Source organism: Phascolarctos cinereus, unplaced genomic scaffold (assembly GCF_003287225.1).
Source record: "Phascolarctos cinereus isolate Bilbo 61053 unplaced genomic scaffold, phaCin_HiC Scaffold_726;HRSCAF=1367, whole genome shotgun sequence".
Taxonomy (NCBI): Eukaryota; Metazoa; Chordata; class Mammalia; order Diprotodontia; family Phascolarctidae; genus Phascolarctos; species Phascolarctos cinereus.
In genome coordinates, this window is record NW_027556098.1 from 165,467,470 (window position 1) to 165,490,215 (window position 22,746).

Sequence of the window (22,746 nt, forward strand, 5' to 3'; positions counted from 1 at the left end):
ACTCATTTCTACAAAATCTTGAGAGTGTAGAAAAAAGCATATTATAGACATTTGTAGGGCAATCATAAGGGAAATTAAATACTTTTTGTAAAAATTTGCTGAGATTTATTTGCTTTTGATCTTGTCCAGTTTAGGTTGTAGGGGAAAGATAAAACTTTGAAATAAATTATGTCTTTATCCCCATATATGTAGTATGATAAACACAATAACATCTGAAAAATAAATGCAGGTATGAGGTTTGTACTTGGGCTCCTGCCCCATTCATTTTCCCATTTGAAATTTTCTTTTTTAAAATAAAATGAAATGCTAGAGAACATAATGTTACATTAATTCTATTTTTTTCTCAGACATACTTAGCCTATTTCTCCATATTGCCCACAAAATAGGATGAGAAGCTCTGACAAATGCTGTACTGCAATAGACAAACGCTGTCTATATCAGACCTAAGTGGTTTTATTTTGCTTTATTTTCAATCCAGCCAAAGGATCAAAGCTGTACATCAAGAAATTTGGAGTTGTTCAAAATCCAGAGATCCTCTAGTACAGAATTGCTGGATCATTTTGACAGAGAAATAAAAGAACAAAAACCTGAACACAGAAAATCTTTAAGTGAGTATTTCCTTTAAATTTTCCTTGTCAGTTAATTCTAAATGCAGTGCTTAGGAAAAACAAATCCTTCAAAATGGGATTTGGGGCCAAAGTCATCCTACACACATAAAATTCTTAGCAATTTCTTGAAAAGCCCTCACTGGAGGGCAGTTGTCTCTGTTTTGCTTGTGTCTTGTTCGTAGTGCCAATAGAGAAAATATTTTGTGAGGTCATGGTCCCTGCTTAAAGAAAAGCTCTGATTCTCTAAATGATAGCCACACTGCACAGGTCTGTGACTTATTCTCAAAGTGGGAAATGTCAATCATCTACTACCATCTGTGGGCTGAAGTTGGTTTGTCTGCTTATAAAGCTACATGTGTAAAAGCCTGAGGTGAGCGGTCTAAGGCCAGAATGTTATAGAATTTATCACACCACTAGTCAGAGATTCTAGGTCTAAGTCCACTGGGAGCTTCTGATGAACTATGTGATGCTACCAGTAGTCAAACTGGGGAGGTGTGGGTGAGAGATTGCATGGGCTGAACATATGTGACAAAGCGAAATAAAAAAGACTCTTTTGGAGTGACATAGTGACAGCAACCACAGAGATCACCTATTCTAATCCCCTGATATTTGAGGTTAGGACAATGAGAAATGGAAAGGTAAATGTTAGAGCCTGGACTGCAATGCAGGTCTTATATATACTGAGGAACTTCATAGATGCCCTCTGAATTAGTTCATCCAGTTGTAATATACCTCACGCTAGCTAATAATTATCTTTTCTAATAATTATCACAGAGGCAGTTTCATCACAGAATCTTAAAAGGAATGCAAAGATTACATGATCCAACCTTTATGGGACTAGTAATGCCTTCACCATTACTGACAAATGATCAAAAAGCCTGTAACTAAAATATTTCTATTGACTAAGAACCCATTACCTCTGAAGGTAGTCTATTCCATTTTGGGGTAGCTATTAGGAAGCTTTTTTGCCTTTATATTGAATTGAAATCTTTCTCTCCAAACCATTGGTCCTAATTCCGACTTCTGAGGCAAACAAAACAAGTCTAATTCCTCCTCCACATGACAGCCTTCAAATAGAAGACAAGGATATTTTTGGATCCTGACTCCAAAAGGTTAGTTATCCCTTCTAACTTTGTGCTGTTTTTTAATGCATGCAATGTACGCCTCATTGAAGTCATTAATAAAAATGGTAAGGCCAAAGTTAGATTCCCCGTGTCAGATCTGACAAAGGCAAAGTCAGATCCCTGGGTTTCTCAACTGAAATGCCAGAGACCTTCAACCTTACAATGAGTCTATTATTTTTTTTGGTCCCACATACCTGTTGGCATCAAATGACAAATGACTAATCTTTGGGTCTAGTCATTTAACCAATTGTGAATCAACCTAACTATACTATTTTGTAGCCTGTATTTCTCCTATTGACTACAAAGATAGGATGAGAAGCTTTGACAAATGCTGTGCTGAAACTGACAAACTCTGCGGATATCATTCTCCTGATCTAACAACCTATGCCTATCTTATTTTTTTTCCTTTGGGTTACCTCCCCTTTTTTCCATCCTTTATACATGTTTTTATTCTGTCTTATCTTTATCTCTAAGTTCTTCCTTCATATCATTCTCATTAGAATTGTTTTTCTTTACATCTTCTGAATTTTTTTTTCCTTAGGAGCTTTATTTTGTGCCTAGGATGACAAAGTCATCCCATGTGTAAAAATATTAGATCATGACAGCCGACACTTGGTATCTCTAAACCTTTTAAAACACATTCTCTACAAATGCAGAATGCATTTCATTCCATGTCACCAAGGTTTTTCCTCTATCACGAACTTTAATATAATATGATAATTTTCCCCCAAATCTCTGACAATTTCTCCTTCAACAACCAGTTAAGCTACAGTGGTCAAAATAAGATTCATAATAAAAGTTCCCTTGTGCCTTCCTCTACATTTTAAAGGATAGCACTATAATTAAAGTAAGACAGGAATCATTTCACTTCTCACCTTTTGGTAGAAAGTAAATTTCAAAAGATATGCAGATATTTGAAATGCTTTCTCTCTACTGTCCCAGGCCTCCATGTCAGACGTGAGAGATATTTCCCAGTCTCCTCATTTATTTCTTCTTACCATTTATTTCAATGCAACAAGCATTTATTAAGTGACCTCTATGTTCCAGACATATGACAGGCACTGGAGATAAGAAGACAAAAACAAGACAATCCCTGCCTGCAAAGAGCTTATATTTTACTGAGTGGATACAATGCGTATACAGACAAAGGAGGAAGGAAAGAAAGAAAAAAGGAAGGACAGAAGGAAGGAAGGAAGGAAAGAAGGAAAAGAAGGAAGAAAGGGAGAAAGAAATGAAGGACACAAGGGAGCATCTTCAAATGATATTCTTTTAGTAAAGTTTTATTTGTCACTCAGTACATAGTCCATTCAAGGAGTGAGGCAAACCCATATTCTAGGCTCTAAACTCTATGTTCATCTTTTTCTAATCTATATAACATTAAACATCATATCCTAAGTATACACTGATACCTTCTCATGGTAACAGCAATATCTACCTTAATCCCTGCCATGTAGGTTAGGTTGAGTCCCCTCCACCCTTGCTCCCCAATCTTAACAAAGAAAAGGCCACTGTCCTCAAGATTTGGTTGGTCCAGGGGACTGAGGCTTGAGCCCTTGAGCTTCCTTGTTGGCTAAGGTCATGAACAAAGAGTTAGAGACCCTTAGATTTGGCAAATATCCTACTGCCATGCATATCACCATATCCTGTCCTGCTGGCCAAATGGATTTCTCTATGGTAGCAAGCCAGAGAGCCCCTAAATGCTCAAGCCTTCGTCCTCTGGACCAATCAGATATCAGGGATAGCTTCCTTGCCTTTTAGGACAAAAAAATAGCTTATGTGGCTGGGACCCTGGTAGGTACTGCTCCCTCAACACATCTCATTGTCTTCTCTCCTCTGTTATCATTTCTGTCACAGTCCCAATCAGATCCAGTTTCCCCAGAGGGTCAATTTCCTTATCTTTTCCCTTAAAGACAGCCCTCCTCCTTACTTCCCTATTTCTGTCAGGGAAACAACCATTCTTGTGGCTACCCAGGTTTATAATCTAGGAGGCATCTTCAAATTATCACTCTTTAACAAAAAAGTACTTTTCAACTAATCAGTGAGCACCCCCTATCTATCTTAAAATTAAGCTTCCCTATGAACAGGTGAAGAACATATTTGTTTATTGCTTGCTTATTTCATCTTTGTTTATCTGATTCATCTTGAAGATCCTATAACCAACACATAGCACTTAGAACTCCTGCCCTAAATATTATTTCAATTCTAAATATAGATATGGGTGTATATAGATATAGTATATATATTTATATTTGTGTGCATATACATGTACTCAGAATATATGTATTTATATACACTTATATTTACATGTATGCATATAGATTATATGTATATATATATATTCACACAACACAATACACTAAATATAATATATACATAAACAAGTATGTGTATGCATTTGTATATATATGTATATATGTGTGTACATATATATGTATATATGGAGAGAGAGAGAATGAGAATGAATGAATGAATGAATGAATGAATGAATGAATGCATGAATGCATGCATGCACAGGGATAGAAGACAAGAGGAGAAAGTAAGTGTGTCCCAGATCAAAGGAACTAATTTAACCAAGGTATAAAAAGTTTTGCTAAATTTATTTGAAATCTATCTTGAACACACAAACACACATATATATGTATAAGTTGTTGAGATAAAGACAAAATTACTTTTAAAAAGACATGAGGCCATTGTTAGCATTTAACAGGTGATCATTTCATTGTTTAGCTTTAAAGTCATAGGAAATAAATGAATGTGTGTTTAACAATAATCTATATGTGTGTGTGTGTTTGATAATAACCAACCTGAAGTGCTTTAGTTTAAGCAGCAGGATTGTTAAACAATGATATGAAGTTAGATTTTTAGTAGAAAAAAAGAGACACTTATCTCTGATGGGCTTAGAATCAAACTCTCACTGAAAATAAGGAGATAGGCAAAAACCCTTTGAGAATCTGTTTTTGTATTCTTTGGTCCCTAACTATTTAACTATTTCAAAATTACATTTTATGAATTGTCATGATCAAAAGCCTCATGACCTGGTCACTAACTTACTGCAATGGGGATCCCTACCTTGAGGTAGACCGAGTCTTATTAAAATTACACTATTATTGAGCCAACATTTAAAGTCTTTCTACCTTGGTATCACCAAAGACATGCTTGCACTCTGCTGGCATAACTAAGAACTCAGGGTCAACTCCTTGACAAGATGAAGCTCTGAAACACTCACTGACTGCATCTGTCTCAGTGAACTCAGTTTCCTTTATAGTCCAGTGATGTCAAACTCAAATAGAAATAGGACCACTATTTTGTACATAAAGATCATTGTGGGCTACATATTGACTTAGTTTTAAAATGTAATGTTATCTGTGCTTTATTTTACTTTAATCTATTTTGTAAAGTATTTCCTAATTATTTTAATCTGGTTCAGATTGCATTAAGGAGTGTTGTGGCCCATACATGGCCCTGAGGCTACATGTTTGACACCTGACACATTCAATGTATAGTAAGCTGCAAAATGCCAGGACAACTCAATTTGTCACAAACTTGTTGGGCAGGCATTAGCTTTAATAACAATTTTCAAATCGTGAAACTGAGGCACAGCTCATTTAATCCATCTGTCCCATAGAGCATTTTAACAGATTACCAGAAATGGAATTAAAACCAAATTCTCTGCCTGGCCCATCTTTTATTTTCAAAATATTTACAGTTTATCTTTAAAGCAAGGTCTATTTTTAGAACTAGTTGTTTCTTTTTTCTTGGGTGGTCTTACTGTTTTAAGCACCTTTAATGCCAAGAATTATCTCTCGGTAAGGCAATATGGTTAATATTAATTTATTACTTTGGATAGAATTCACTCTGTTTTAATATATTCATTTTCATTTGGGAGGCATAAAAAGTGATCCACCCATATGATCTCAAATTGGACTATGCTTTTTTTTTGGACTATGCTTTTTGAAATGGTGATTGGCATGTTTCATATTTGATGCTCTATAAAATATTTTAAGAGTGTTTTGCATGCGGTGTGAAATCTTTCTGAACTTAGGGCTATATTTAACCACCCTAGTTTAGGTTTCTTAAAACATGCATTTGGATTGATTTCATCTCCTTGAGATTAAATAATTATGTGGAATTAGAGAATCAGACTATTCATGTCCTTATTAGTAGTCTAAGCACAAACTTTATTGTCAGTTTGCTGCCTTTGGCTTCCCATGCCCTCGATGTTCACACAAGTATTGTCGCCAGGATTATGGAGAGATAAAGCCAAAATTACTTTTAAAAAGGCATGAGAACATTGTTAGCAGTTAACAGGTGGTCATTTCATTGTCCAGTTTGGAAAGCATGGGAAAATATGTAGACTCAATGGCTGGATTCAGAAAGCTAAAAGTTTAAACTCTCTTGTATGTTTTTTTTTAAACTGTTAACCTGCCAATATTATTAAGTACAAACCAGAGATTTGAAGATAGCACTTGAGTCTGACAGAAAAGAAGCCAGGAAATAAAGAGTGAAGGCCAAGTCATTTGGGGAAAACAGAAGAGCATCTCTCAGGAGTAGTTCCCTGGAGAGTGAGTGGAAGATGTTTGTTTGCATCTTCAGAGAAAGGAAATTAATTTGTCATTGTTTTTCATACTTTCAGGGCTAAAACACAGTGTATTAGCCCACCTTACTCCATATGTGCTCCTACATACACAGAACAAAAATAGGGCATAAATTAAAGTATATGGGAGAAAAAGAAAGAACATTTGCTAGAAGTACTGTATTCACCTCAATTCAAAACAACTTAATCATTAAAAAAAACAATAATCATGTATTGCGCCTATATTTTGTAAAAGGCACCATGCTAGGTCATACTGGACGTGTATAAATGAAAGAGGCAGTACTCTTGCTTTCAGGGAACTTAATTTAAAAAATTCAATATGGGAGGGTAGAGCCAACATGGCAGAGTAAAAGCAGTCACTCACTTGAGCTCTCCCTCAAACCCTCCAAATACCTATAAATTCTAGAGCAGCAGAACCCACAAAAAGACAGAGTGAAACAAATTTCCAGCCCAAGAAAACCTGGATGGTTGATTGGAAAGGTCTGTTGCGCCAGGTTGGTAGAGGAGTGCAATTCAGCCATGTAGGCAAAAACAGAGCCTCAGGAAACCTGGAGCAGGCCTCAGGGGACTGAATCACAGGGAGCTGGGTGGTTTCCAGATTTTTCAACCTGCAAACACCAAAGACAACTTAGAAGGTTAGAAGGAAAGTTCTGTCAGGCCACAGTGAGAGAGGAGCTCAGTCTGGCCACAGTTCCAGGGCAGCCCCAGGGCAGAGGCTGCTTACTAAGCTGTTGGCCCACAGATGATGGGAGGATAAAGTGGCTGATCAGAGGGAGATTGCAGGGATGTCTTTGCTGGTGCTGAGGCAGGATTCTCTAGCTTTGCCCATGGATCTCAGTCATGGTACTGGGTGGTGATCCTCATTCCAGCATAGTGAAGTTTGTGGTGCTGGTACAGAGAGAATCCTCCTCACAGTTCCAAGGCAGAAAAGAGTTCTTGTGGTCACTCATAGACCAGAGCACAGTCCAGGAAAGGAGTAACATCTTGCCCTGGATCATACCACCCTGGAAGAACTGAAAACGTATAAGTCCCTAGAAATATCTCTAAAAACAGCTGCACAAAACCCCTGAAGCTTGGCCCAGCACATTTTCCACACTGGAAGAAGATCCCCTACCTTAACAAAGAGGTTAATAGTCAAGTAATTGGCTGGAAACATGAGCAAACAACACAAAAAAAGTCAGACAATAGAATTTATTTTGGGGACAAAGAAGATCGAAACATACAACCAGAAGACAACAAAGTCAAAACACCTACATCCAAAGCCTTCAAGAAAAAAATATGAATTGGTCTCACACCTTGGAAGAGCTCAAAAAGGATTTTGAAAAGCAAGTAAGAGAAGTAGAGGAATGCCAAGCTAAGGAGTTGGTATTTCATCCTATAGACAACGGCAAACCACCAAGTCTTTTCAATAATGAAGGAACTGATGTAAAGGATACTATGTCTATGGAGACAAATCTGGCAATGATGTACAGAAAGAGAAGGCATTTCAAGGAGAAGGGAAATAGTCAGCAGAGCCAAAGGCTTCAGAGAAGCCCAGAAGAAGGAGGTCTCAGAAAAGGCCATTTAATTTGTCAATAAGTAGGTTTGGTTTTCTTCATGTATCCTTTGTCAATAAAACTCAAATATGTAAAGGACTTATTTTTAAAAAAAGAGAGAAGTAGAGGAAAAACTGGGAAGAGAAATGAGAGTGATGCAAGAAAATTGTGAAAAAGAAGTCAACAGCTTGCTAAAGGAGACCCAAAAAAACTGAAGAAAATAACACCTTAAAAATGAACTAACCCAAACGGCAATCCAAAAAGCCAATGAGAAGAATACCTTAAGAAGCAGAATTGGCCAAATAGAAAAGGAAGTCCAAAAGCTCACTGAAGAAAATAAGCCCTTAAAAGTTAGAATGGAGCAAATGGAAGCTAATGACTTTAGATAAATCAAGAAATTATAAAATAAAACCAAAAGAAGGGGGAAAAAAAGAAAATATTGTGAAACATCTCATTGGAAAAACAACTGACCTGGAAAACAAATCTAGGAGAGATAATTTAAAAATTATTGGACTATCTGAAAGCCATGATCAGAAAAAGAGCTTAGACATTATCTTTCAAGAAATTATCAAGGAAAACTGTCCTGATATTCTAGAACCAGAGAGTAAAACAGAAACTGAAAGAATCCACTGATCACCTCCTGAGAAAGATCCTCAAATGAAAACCCCTAGGAATATTATAGCCAAATTCCAGAGTTCCCAGGTCAGGGAGAAAATATTGCAAGCCACCAGAAAGAAACAATTCAAGTATTGTGGAAACACAATTAGGATAACACAAGATATAGCAGCTTCTACATTAAGGTACAAGAGGTCTTGTGATATGATATTCCAGAGGGCAAAGGATATAGGATTACAACCAAGAACCACCTGACCAGCAAAACTGAGTATACTCCTTCGGGGGGAAAAGTGGTAATTCAGTGAAATAGAGGACTTTCAAGCATTTTTTGATGAAAAGATTGGAGCTGAAGAGAAAATTTGACTTTCAAATACAAGATTCAAGATAAGAATAAAAGGTAAAAAGGAAAGAGAAATCATGAGGGACTTATTAAAGTTGACCTGTTTACATTCCTACATGGAAAGATATTTGTAACTCATGAGACTTTTCTCAGTGTTAGCACAGTAGGAGGGAATATAAATGGAGAGCACAGGATGAGTTGACTATGAAGGGATGATATCTAAAAAATTGCACAGGGAGAAGGAGAAAGGGAGAGGTAAAATGGGATAAATTATATCACATAAAAGAAGGAAGAAAAAGCTTTTACCATGAAGGGGAAGAAGGGGAAGGTGAGAGGGAATGAATGAATCTTACTCTGATTGGATTTGGCTTAATGAGGGAACACCATACACACTCAGTTGGCTATGGAAATCTATCTTACCCTACAGGAAAATAAGGACAAAGGGGATAAGAGAAAGGGGCATGATAGAAGGGAGGGCAGATTGGGGTAGGGGTAATCAGAAGCAAACACTTTGGAGGAAGGACAGGGTCAAAGAAGAGAATAGAATAAATGGGAGGTGGGATGGGATGAAGGGAAATATAGTTAGTTTTTCACAACATGGCTATTATGGAAGTGTTCTGCATGACTACACGTGTATAATCTGTATCAAGTTGCTTGACTTCTCGATGAGGATGGGTGGTCATGGAGGAAGGGAAAGAATTTGGAACCCAAAGTTTTAAAAACAAATGTTAAAAATAGTCTTCACATGCAACTATGAAATAAGATATACAGGTAAAGGGGTATAGAAATCTATCCTGCCCTACAAGAAAATAGAGGGGAGAGGGGGTAAGAGACTGGGGGGGGGAGAGAAAGATAGAAGGCAGGGAAGATCAGGGGAAGGAGTATTCAGAATGCACTCCATCTTGGGGTGGGGGGAGGGACAAAATGGGGAGAAAATTTGAAACTCAAGATCTTGTGGAAGTGAATGTTGAAAACTAAAATTAAATTTAAAAAAGAAAAAATTCAATGTGATAAGTTCATGAGTGGTATATAGAATATTAGGAAGACAAGAGATCACTTCATGTTAGGAGAATTAGGGCAAGGAGGTGGCATTTGTACTGGTTTTTGAAGGATAGGTAGGAAATGGGGATTTTACCTATAAGGAAAAACATAGTCAAAGTCATGGAAGGCATAAGAAATAAAATGTTTGTGAGTGAAAATAAGTGGTCTAATTTGACTAGAGAATAGAAGGGTTTGCAAAGACAACTAAGGTAAGACAAAACTGGCAAAGTAGATTAGAGCCAGGTGTGGAGTGCCTAGAAATGAGGCTAAAGACTTTGTTTTTTAGGCAACAGGTAGTCACTGAAGACTTTTGAGCAAGGAGAGAGATGAGACTAGAGCAATGCAATGGGAAAGAATAATCTGTATAGAATGGGTCAGAGAATGAAACAGTCAGTGGGAAGACCAGTTAGAATTCTGGCAAATTCTAAAGGCCTCCAAATAATATGATATCAGAGAAAATAGAAAAAGGATCAATACAAGAGCTATATTCATTGAATCAGTATAACCTGGCTAGTTTTTGAATCTATTAAGGGATTGGAATGATCCATTGAATGAGATGACATAAAATAGGATTAAGTGTAAAATCTTACACTTCATTTAAAAAAAAAAACATTCAGACATACCGGATAGGGGCGGTATGACTACTTAGAAATGTAACTGGGAAAAGGAAAAAAATAGGTGATTTTAGTGGAATGTAAACTTGGTGTGAATTACCAATGTGATTTGGTAGTTAGGAAGGCCAACAAGATCTTAGGCTGCCTCAAGAAAGACCAAGAATAAGGAAGTAATACTCCCATGCAATTGATACCAGTAAGAAAATATATTGATTATCATTTAGTTCTAGGTGCCATGTAAAACATACCAATGCAATAAACACATATTGAGCATCTCTTATGTGCTTGGTACTGTGTTAAGCACCGAAGCTATAAATAAGAAAAGTAAAGTAGTTTCTGCACTTAAGGAGCTTACAATCTAATGAAGGAAGAAAAAAAAAAGGAAGCTAAAAATGGAAAGTAGGGTAGGAAAGGGATGGAAATGGTACCCTGTGTGGGGAGAGGCATGATGGTGATGTGGATACAAATGGTGCACTAAGGGTTAAAAAAGAATATTAATTGTTGCTTTTCCAGTATTTTGTGAAGCCTGTAACTCACTCTGTAACTTGAAGACGTCCTAAAGTCCTTTCCCCCCTCACCTTGAACCTCTACTGAAAGAATTGCTTTTGTGCCCCTTATCCTCTCTTCCCCTTGTCCTTTAATTTTTAACCTGTATCCTCATGCCCTATCCTTAAATCTTTAAACCATAAAGAATTCCTTTTGTCTCCCTCATCCTGTCCATTTTTAATCTTTAACCTCCAAAAAAACTCTAAAACTACATCATGATTCTGAAACCTCTGTATAAGCATAACTCCCCCAAATATTGGGTCTCACTTAGCTTTCTTGCTAAGGAGGCCCATGGTGGTTACACATTAAATAAAGCTCCCAATGAATGGCTAAGAGAATGTCTTCTTCATATATATATATATATATATATTATATATATATATATATATATATATATATATATATATATAATATACATAAATTTATTTATTTTTAGTTTTCAACATTTACCTCCACAAGATTTTGAGTTCCAAATTTTCACCCCATCTTGCCCCTCCCCCACCCCAAGATGGCATGCATTCTGAATATCCCTTCCCTTAGTCTGCCCTCTCTTCTATCTTTCCACCCCCTTCTCTTATTCTCTTCCCCTTCTATTTTCCTGTAGGGCAGGATAGACTTCTGTACCCCATTTCCTGCATTTCTTAGTTCCCAGTTGCATGTGAAAATTTTTTTTCACATGTGTTTTTAAGACTTTGGGTTCCAAATTTTTTCCCTTCCTCCCTCCCCACCCACCCTCATTGAAAAGGCAAGCAATTCATTATAGGTTATACATGTGCAGTTATGCAAAACACTTCCATAGTAGACATGTTGTGAAAAACTAGCTCTATTTCCCTTAATCCTATCCTGCCCCCCCATTTATTCTATTCTTTCTTTTGACCCTGTCCCTCTCAGAAGTATTTGCTTCTGATTACCCTCTTTCCCAATCTGCCCTCCTCTCTATCATCCCCCTGCTTTCTTGTCCCCTTCTCCCCCTATTTTCCTGTAGGGTAAGACAGATTTCCATACCCAATTGAATGTGTATGTTATTCTCTCCTTAAGTGAAATCCTATGAGATAAGATTCATTCATTCCCTCTCACTTTCCCCTGTTTCACCTCCACTGTAAAAGCCTTTTCTTTTCTGTTTTTTTGTGAGATAATTTACCCTGTTCTACCTCTCCCTTTCTTCTTGTCCTAGTATGATCTTCTCTCATCTCTTAATTTTATTCTCCAGATATGACCTCTTAATCTTCAACTCACCCTGTGATCTATCTATCTATCTATCTATCTATCTATCTATCTATCTATATACATACATATAATTTTTCCCCCTCCAACTACTCTAATACTGGCAAAGGTCTCAAGAGTTAAAAATATCATCTTTCCGTGCAGGAATGTGAACAGTTCAACCTTAATAAGTCCCTTATGATTTCTCTTTCCTGTTTACCTCTTCATGTTCCACTTGAGTCTGGTGCTTGAAAGTGAAATTTTCTATTCAGCTCTGGTCTTTTCATCAAGAATGCTTGAAAGTCCTCTGTTTCACTGAATGACCATTTTTTCCCCTGAAGGATTATACTCAGTTTGCTGGGTAGGTGATTTTTGGTTGTAATCCTATCTCCTTTGCCCTCCAGAATAACAGACCTTTCCAATCAACCATCCAGGTTGTCTTGGGCTGGAAATTTGCTTTACTCTCTCTTTTTGTGGGTTCTGTGGCTTTAGAATTTGTTTAGAGCCATTTTTTGTAGGTATTTGGAGGGAGAGATCACGCAAGTCACTGCTTTCACTCTGCCATCTTGGCTCTGCCCTAAGAGAATGTATTCTAAGTGAATTTCTCTCCCAAACCTGACCTCAACAATGGAGGAATGGAATACAAATACTGCATCTGATGGGAAATGAAATAAGCTCAATGGGCTTCTGAGCTCTCTTTATATGGAGGCTTTAGGAGGCATCTTTTCTTCTACTCTCCAGGCCTCCAAACAGAGGGACAGAGCCTAGTGAGCTTCTGATAAAGTGTGAGAACCAAAGTTGAAGCAATCTCCATACCTTTGAGTTTCTTGGTTATACGCTTCTTCTTTGAAGGAGGAAGGTTGGGATAAAGATAGTGGAGTGGTATAGCTGATGGAAGATGAAGAGTTTATTCACTGGATTTCTGAACCTATTTGGGGAATAGTATTGAGAAACAGTCAACCAAGATAGGGAAGTGACTCAGATTCATCCCATGTGAGAATTTATTGAATGAATTTGGGCGTTCAGCCTAGAGAAGAGAAGAGAAGACTCACTGGACATATGGTATTTATCATGTATTTGACAAATTGATACATAAAACATTTTACATGTTGAGCCCCAGAAGACAGAGCTAGGAACAATGGAAAGAAGTTGCAAAGAGACAAATTCAGACTTTCCATGGAGAAAATTTTCTACCAATTGCTCCTACCTAAAAACAAATACAGCAGCGAGTGGTGAGTGTTCCCTATAGTTTAAGATCTTTCAGCAAAGTCTTCGTATTACTTTTGAGATATATCATAGAGGGGATTCTTTTTCAAGTATGGGTTGAACTAGATAGTCACTGAGGTCCCTTCCAATTGTTTTTTTTTTGTGAGGCAATCAGGGTTAAAAAGACTTGCCTAGGGTCACATGGCTAGTAAGTGTCAAATTCTGAGGCTGGATTAGAACTCAGATTCTCTTGACTCCAGGGTGCTCAACTCTAAAATTCTAAGAGTTAGTGTTTGTACTTCAGTAATGGATGACTGGATTAATTGTGATGTCATTAACAGGAATAGGGAAATTTAAAATGGAAATTGTATTTGAAAATGGAAATAGATAAAAGTAGAGTCATCTAAGCATTGGCAGTCATTCCCTTACTCTACCATAAGCCAGATGAAAAAAGCTACCTAAACATTCTCAGAAAGAGTCACATCAGATAATATGAGAAGTGAGTCACAGAACACTTTTGCCTTTGGTGAACAGAAGGACAGGCAGTTAGCAATCCTTACTTGACATTTTAATATCCTGACCATCATCCAAATTCAGCTCAAATTTCACATCTTCAATCAAATTTTCTTCAATTCTTTCCCAATTTTGGAAATAATTTCCCTTTACTTATTCTCATATTACTTTATACTTTTATATATACTTAAAGTCTAATTATATATGTATGTATGTGTGGGTACATATATATAATATTTATCTATGTATATTCCTTGTCTTCTAATACACTGTAAGCTCTTTGAGTTTGAGGACTTTATTTTATTGTTTATTTCCCCTGTTGTGCTTAGAATAGTAACGTGTATGCACCAAGTGCTTAACAAAAGTTTTGAATGAATATTAGATTATTAGGTTATTCAACATTTCTTTAGCCCTTATTTTTAATCTGTCTATTCATTTAATTCAATTGATCTTTTGGAGTAACTACTATGTACAAGGCACCTTGGAAGATATAACTGTGAATGTCGTGTTTCTTCCTTCAATGACTTTCTGTTCTTGTTAACCTCTTTAATGAGAAACTCTTTAATGAGTAAAAATCTCTATTATTATGAATTACTCTAATATAATCTGTTAACTGTTTTGTAGCATATTTTACATTGTGCTGGAAGCATCTCTCTTAAAAATTATATCAAGTCCAATTTTCACAATCATCCATCAAAAGACAAAAAATGTCACCTAAATTTCTCAATTCTATAAGCCTCTGTTTCCCCTGTCTACTTTAAAAAATTACTTTAGAATGTATTTTTGAATACTCAGACCTAGACTTCATGTTCAGCTATTCAATCACTTTATTCCTCTCCCCAAGTACATGAACTACACTAAGGCATCTCCTTGGGATTTTTCAAATAAAGGATTATTATGTAACAGAAAGGACATTGAATAAAAGTATGAAATATTGTGGAAAGAATATTTTTAGTTAATAAACTATTGCATTTTCCCATACTAATGTTGTTTTATAAAAAACTCTTCAGCTTAGATTTTTTCAATAATGTTGTGTGTAATATCAGTCTTTCATAATGTCATTCACATTACCTCTAAGCACCCAAGGAAATAAACATATTCTTGAGGACTAAAAGAAATCAGGAAAATAGATGAATAGAAAATATGTTCTTTTTCTATTATTTTTGGTTAAATTATCATAGAAGTTTTATTCTGGTAAGACCTACTATTCTTGGATATGGACAAAAAGACTCAAGATACTTAGTAGAATGATAATAGTAGGTGAGGGATAGGGATAGAAGTGATTAGTACAAATGGGGATGATTTAAATATTGTAGGTGACGGAAATAGTTGTAGACCATTAGAATGTTTTTGTGTATGTTTTTAACTGGACTACATGCCTTGCATAGCCATGATGAACAGAAATAGGTTTGCTGTAATGGTGGGCTTTTCTAGTACTAATCCTAAGGTTTACAAATATAGGGGGTCCCCAGTTTAGAACTAGAGTGTGTTTCAAAAGTTCATTAGTAGGTCGCTGGTTTGAAAGTCAGAGCATACTTTCTCAGAGAAAGACTATTATAAATGTTGATTAGGATCCCAAAATAACCCACAAAAGTTCATTTAAACCATAAGGTAGCTGAACTATTATACTGATATTACTATACAGCCCTGAAACATGTTTTCCATGAGAAAGCTCCTTTTGAGTCCTGTATAACTCAATCAGTAGAAGAGGTTCTCTGCTACATAACAGGCTATGCAGAATAGATTAATATTCTTAAGATTCCAGTGGTGAAGAGTGGATATGGAGTCTGCACCTTCATAGAAATGGGGAGGGATTGGCATTCTGGTCATCCTCTATATTCACAGGACAAGAAGAGGAGCTCTAGTCAACGTAGCAAAGCAAGGAAGCCTCGGGTAGTCTTTTGTGCAAGGAACCAGTTAGTGTTAAGCGTCTTTTAGTAGAGTGCCTGAGAAATAGTAGGCACTTAATAAATGTTTATTGACTTGACTTAAACTCTGCCTGCTATTGCAATTAAGTAAGATTTTTTTTTCTTACAACTTCAAAATCTTTTAAATCAAGGTCAAAATTTCTAATTATAAGTTACATTAAAATACCTTAAGGGAAATTGCTATTTGTTATTTTTCTGTTTTTACATGAAAATATATTTTTAACTGGTGACCATTCCGACCTCACTGGTAAATATGTAATTAAGAAAATGTGTAAGATGTGCACTATTTATCCAAAAAATATGAGTCATACTAGCTTCTTGGATAAATATGTAATTAGACAATTGTTTTAAACACATATTATGAAGGCTGTTCTGGAGACTCATATAAATACATAATTTGTTTTTTTGCATTCTTTTTATTAAGAAGTTTGTAGAAAACAGCACAATCTTGCAAATGCATAAAAAATAATAAGACAAGCCATCTGCCAAGAAAACAAAGACAATATTAAAATTGCAAAAAATACGTAATATCTAGTCTAAAAGAAAAAGACAAACTCTTACCTGATAAACAAAGAGAAACCATTGAAATATATAAGTGTCATACTGAATCTCTGATTAGGATTCAAATAGCAAAGATGGTCATTAAGTGGCTGAAACTATCAAAACAAAGCATCTTAAAGTTAATTCCACCTTCCTCCATGTTGAATGTTGCCAACCCTTACACCATTTTCATTAAATGCATACTTGAGAATCAAGGCCTATGTGAGAGACAAAGACTATTAAATTGAAACATCATACAAGCAAATGAATGTTTCTTTTATAAGACCACTTTCTATAATTGTTCTTTGTAAAAAGAGAAATACAAGTTAATACAATTCCACACTTTCTAAATACCTATTATGTTATGTATATAAAATGTTAGTAAAATGTAAGTATATAGATATACTAACTGATGAAGAAGAAATGTAAATTTTCTATTGAAAAGGTATGATGTGAATGTTTAAAGGATTTTAAACACCATAAAAAGCACTTGGGGAGTACATGTTTAATAACCGGCTCCTAATTAATTCATTTAAAATATCATCATCCAAGAAATGTTCAGCACAAGCATTTTTATGACAATGTGAACTATTATGATCCAAAGGAATGTTTAATTGATCTGTGGGGTTAATATCATCAGTGACATTGCTAGCTTTGCTAAAGACCTTAGATTCAAATATTTTTTTAGAACAATCTGTTCTTACTGAATCATTACTTAAGAATATGTTATGATATATTGTTGTGAAGAATAGAAGTAGAAGAAGGTAGAAATATTGAGGGTAGATAATATTGGCGACAAATAATAAAGGAGCCAAAACAATATTTTAATGGAAGTATACTACAGACCACCTGATCAGATGGTGGAAATAAACTTAGAATACAAGAAAAGTTCAAAGTTGGCATTCCAAGCATCCAGATATTTGCTAGAGTTTTTTTTCCCCCAAAAAAGCAGAGCAGCTAATAAATTCTTGGTTTATGTTAATTATGATTTCAATATTGAAAAAATAGAGGAAATAACTTTTCAGTTGTCTGACCTTGGTCACGTAACATCAGTCTCATCATTTGTAAAATGAGGATTTTTTTTTTTGCTAGACCTATGATTTCATCAGTAGAGAAAGTTCTCAGGAAAGGAAATTCCCCCTTCCAATGTAGATTCACAACAGTTCTACTACTGCTAGCCTTACAGAGTTACCTGGGGCACTGAGGGGTAAAGGGACTTGCCATGGGTCACACACTCAGTATGTTTCAGAGCTGGAACTTGAAACCAAGGCCTACCTGGTGATGACAACAGTTCTCTATGAACTATACCACACTAAATACACATAATACTTGCAAGACCAACTTCACAGGGTCATTCTGAAGGGAGCATCTTGTAAACCTTATTATGTTATACAAATGTGAGTTATAATTAGAATAGTAGGAATTAAGTCTTAGTGAAGGGAAATAAGTAAAGAATGGGCAGTGAGGAAGTAGGCTTAGCAAGTATATTCTTTCTAGAATTTTGGCAGTGAAGCATAAAAACTTGGGCCACTGAGGACCTAAAGGAGGCAAATTGACATGGTTCTTTCTGAAATATAGTGTTTAGAACTGATCACTATTGAACTCAATTCATCATTTATTTAGTGACTGCTATGTAGTTAGGGTGAAGGTGAGGTAAAAATGACACAGCTTTTTGGCCTCAAAGATCTTATGTTCTATACGATGTTAGTCATGTGGTCTAACCAAAGAAGAATAGTAGACTGGGACTCTGGCTTTACTTTGTCTGCATACTGTGCTTCTCTTTCCTCTTCAGACTAGATGACCTCTATGCCAAATGAAACTGCAAATCTTATAACCTTATAAATAAAGTCTAATATCGAATCAATATGTCATTCTGTTGGGTTTAATGACCTTTCAGTGAACTTAAAACCTTTAAGTGTGTGTGTGTGTGTGTGTGTGTGTATGTGTGAAAATTCCATGAATGCTGGGGAAAATAGTATATTCTTTTATTCTCCAATGAGTTCTTACCATGGTTAGAACAACTAGGAGTAATGATTGGAAATTTAGGGAAATTTAGGCTGAGTATAATAAATAACTTTCTTCCAGTTAGAATTATCAAAAATTGGGATACACTGCTTTAGGAAGTAGTAGTTTTGCCCTTGTTAGAGATTTTTCAAATCAAGGCTGGATCACTATTTACCTGATGCATTATAAATGGGATTCTTATCCCAATACAATTGGGTTGGATGATCTTGAAGTCTTTTTCAAACATAAGATTTAGATAATACCATTTACTACCTGTGTGACCTTGGACAAATCACTTAAACTTTCTGCATCTCAGGTTCTTCATCTGTAAAATGAGGATGTTAGACTAGATGGAGGTGGTTAGGTAACATGGAAAGAGCACTGATTCTTGGGTTAGAGAACTTGAATTCAAGTCCCACCTGGGACAGATGTATCCCTATGTGACTTTGAGCAAGTCACCTAATCTCCTCTGGTCTCTCTCACTTTCCCCATCTCTAAAGTAAGAAGATTGGACAAGATGACCTATGAGGTCCCTTCTAGTTCTAACTCAAAGTTCCATTCAATATGTAACCCATTATCAGATAGGCACATTGGAAACACAGATAATGGAGGGGTATGTAGAGTGGATATGGAGCTGGCCTTGAAGTCAGCAATACCTATCTGGGCTCAAGTCCCATGAGGGACATATGCTATGTAACTTTAGCAAGTTACTTAAAATTTAGATTCCTTAGGCAACTCTCTTAGACTGTAAGTTGAAGAGAAGGTGCCTGCCTATACTGATAGAAGGACTTTTTTCACCTCGGTGATATATTTGTGAATGAAATCACAAATGATAAATCTATTTCCCAATCCTATCCTATTCTATCATCATGGAGATCTTGTTTATCACTCTTATTGGCATAGAAAACAGAAGCAAAATAAGAGTTGGGTGGTTTTGTCTTCTCTTTACTGGTTACCTTCTTCTCCCCCATCCCTACCCCTGCATACACCCACCCTGAGTATCAGTCCTAGGGGGGAAAACACTTTTTATGAGAATAAATAATATTTTATTATAATTTTCTAATGCCTAAGTACATTGTTCCTTTATCAGATAAGGCCCAATAGCTAGTGAAATAAGAATCCCCTGTCCTGAAGATCTCTGAGATTTTATCCTATGGCTATTGTGCCAGCCGAGTGAATGTAGTTCAGGCTTCAATATCAACTGTAACTAACCTGGGCTTAACTCTTGATCAACTAAGTAGAGAGTATAGCATTATCTACCCAGGACTGTGGCTTAATCCTCTAATCAAAAATCTCTATTACATCGAAGTCTGGGGAAGTGGAACAAGGTAGAAAAAAGATAAAGATACTGACTCTAAAAAGATATTGGAGGGGGCAGAAGTTGATTGAATAGCCATGTTTGAGAGGTGGGGACTTTGGTCTCTAGCCTTTGACATTCTCTAGAGGATAGGAAGGGGATCTGTAGAGTTTAAAGCAAGGAACAAGCCCAAATGGCCAAGAAAGACAAGTAATCTGCCTTCCAGTCAGTGGTATAGATAAGTGTCACAGTGGCAAATGGTACTAATGGAAATTAAGGAAGCAACTGGCTGTAGTGTTAAGTGATGAGTGAATCCCCGGAAAGCATAGCCATTTGAACATAAAGGAACATTTTGAAGTCCTTGATATAATTAAATGGTAAATATTGTTCCAGATAATCATTTCCCCAGAGGTCCACCTCAAACACAGTAAGGAGTCCCTTTAGGTGACTAAAAGCAGAGGTCTATTTTATTGGATCTTCCAATTTTGAGAAATACTTACGGTCTGTCAAATCATCCTCTGCCTTAGGTATCTCTAGAGCTGGGGAATTTAGGGCATTGAACAATCCATTATTTATTTGTGCTATATAAGATACTCTGCTAAAGAAACCAGTGTTGAGGTCAGGTCTCAGTGGCCTTGAAGCAAAGAGGAAGTGAAGGACTGGCCACCTGAATGTTTTTGTAGTCATTGGAAAACTATTTGTCCAATTTTTTTTTTTTGGTCAGGGTCTCTCTGATAGTCATTAGGAAGAGCTTGTTTGCTTTCATTTCTAATAGATTAATATGAAGGTCCCTTTCCTGGAAACATCAGGTGCCCTAGGTCCAAAAGCAACAATGTTCATTGCATCCTATGAGAGATATATTGGTTAGTTCTATACAGTTTTCCCAGTAGTGGAAAAGGAAAGAAAAAGAAAAAGTACTGGATTTGGAATCAAGGGACCTTGGCTCAAATGCTCCCAGTCCTTTTCTATCAGTGTGATCTTGGGCAAGTTACTTAAACTCTCCAGTTTCAGTTTCCTTAACTATAACATAAGCAAATTAAACTATATAGTCTCTAAGATCCCTCAAATATTTAATTCTATGACTGCTCCTACTTGAGGAAAACTGTGAAGGGAGGTGGAGCAGCAGAGTGCAGGAAGAGCCCATCCTGAAGCAAAGAAGACCTGGGTTCACGTTTGCCTCTAATACATACTGGCTATGTGACCTTGGCTAAGTCACCAAATCTCTCCTTGGTCAAGGCAATTTTCTAAAATAGAGGCTTTTAATCATTTTTATGCCATGGAACCCTCAGCCAGCCCATGATACCTTTTCAGAATAATATTTTTAAATTCATAAAATAAAAATAATAACTTAGGATTAGAAGAGAGGCAAATTATATTAAAATAAATATTAAATTGTATGGCATGTTTTGTCTATCTAATTTCACAGTCCCCATGAAATCTATCCATGGACTCTGGATTAAGAACCTGTGCTAACACTAAAAGTAGCTGATAAGGTGCTAACTCACATTGGTAGAAGTTTTTCTTTGTTTGTTTGTTTTTTGTTTTTTTCCACCTGGAGGTTTCCTGTTATGATGGAATCACAGATCCTTTGCCTATCACCAGGAGCTATTTTGTCAAAAGTAGTTTTTTTCTGACCTTACCTTAAGGATTAGGTAGGCCTGACAGCCCATAGTTCTATACCATCCTGAATCGATACATTACTGTTATACTCTGTAGCCCCAGAGTCTACCCCTCCAAGTCCTCCCCCTGCACATACAACACATAAACTTATTTCTCTCTTGGTACCATGGGGTCCCCAGTTATGAAGCCAAGCATGGTAACTAGGATTTGAGGTCACAACCATACATCTCCCTCCATTTCTTGTCATCACTGTTGGCATTTCTTGAGACCTTCCGAGAGAGAAGGTATGTACCATTTTTGTTGCTCCTTAATAATGTGAGGGGCTGTCATGTCCATGAGATCATCCAGGTCCTGGGATACAATGAAGCCAGCTTTGTAAGAGTGTTGTCCACACATCTACATAGCTCTCTGGTCCTGGATCTGTGAATATGTCTCTTAAAGTCAAAATCTAGCTATCACCTCCATTGCATAAAGTAGTTTTTCTTCCTAAGAAGACTGGAAAGAAGGGGAGGTCACTGATCACAATTGTTATCACACATTAAGGCAGGTTTCATTCAAAATGTATGTGGTATAATTTTTACTTCACAAAGGAATCAATGTGTACCTGAGAGCCAGAACATATGACTTCTGGTCCCTAGCCCATTAGTATACTTCATTTTTTTCATCTATAAAATAGGGATAATACCTTCCTTTTTTCTGCCTCACCGGGAATCTTAAGAGATTTATAGCTGGTGCATTTTCAGCTTTCGGGGAATAAATCTGCTATATGAATTCTAGGTGTTATCATTAAAATAAATCAATTTCTTTGATTTCCTTTCATCTTCTAAACACTGCACACAATGCTACATAAGCACATAAATAAAATATATCACTTGAATTGAATTACCGCAGGAAGGTAATGGATAAAAAATAGAAAATGAATTAAGAAGGCAAAGGTCACTATTAGGAGTAGCAGAAATAAAAGAAGCAATGTGTTATGGTAGCCAGTAGAAGAACAGAGAGAAAATACGACACACCAAAGAACCAGCCTAACATCTAAAAACACCAGAAGTTGAAATGTTGCATTCATACCCCTGATTGAAAAGATTAGAATGAAGAAAGGGAAGTGATGAAAAATCTGACTAGAACAGGGAGTCTTAACGTGTGTGTGTGTGTGTGTGTGTGTGTGTGTGTGTGTGTGTGTGTGTGTGCATGTGTGTGATATACCCTTTTGGCAGTCTGATGAAGTCTATACACCCCTTCTCAGAAAAAAGTTTTTAAATACACAAAAATATACAAAATCTAAAATAGCATTACAAAAGAAACAAATTATATTGAAATACATTTAGCAATTATTTAAAATAACATGTCCATATACCACAGGTTAAGAAGCCATTATATAGGTAAGAATAGATAATTTGAGACAACCTTTGACATAA

The 22,746-nt window shown here is 36.3% G+C and overlaps 1 protein-coding gene across 7 annotated transcripts in view; it reads left to right on the plus strand.

Moving 5' to 3' along the window:
• Nucleotides 1-22,746, plus strand: part of ARHGAP15 (Rho GTPase activating protein 15) — an 826,255-nt gene that overhangs the window by 413,820 nt on the left and 389,689 nt on the right. For all 7 annotated transcript variants that reach the window (XM_020984726.2, XM_020984729.2, XM_020984730.2 and 4 more), the window contains one exon: nt 479-608. In XM_020984726.2, the coding sequence (XP_020840385.1) occupies nt 479-608 (130 nt within the window). The remainder of the gene's footprint in view (nt 1-478; nt 609-22,746) is intronic.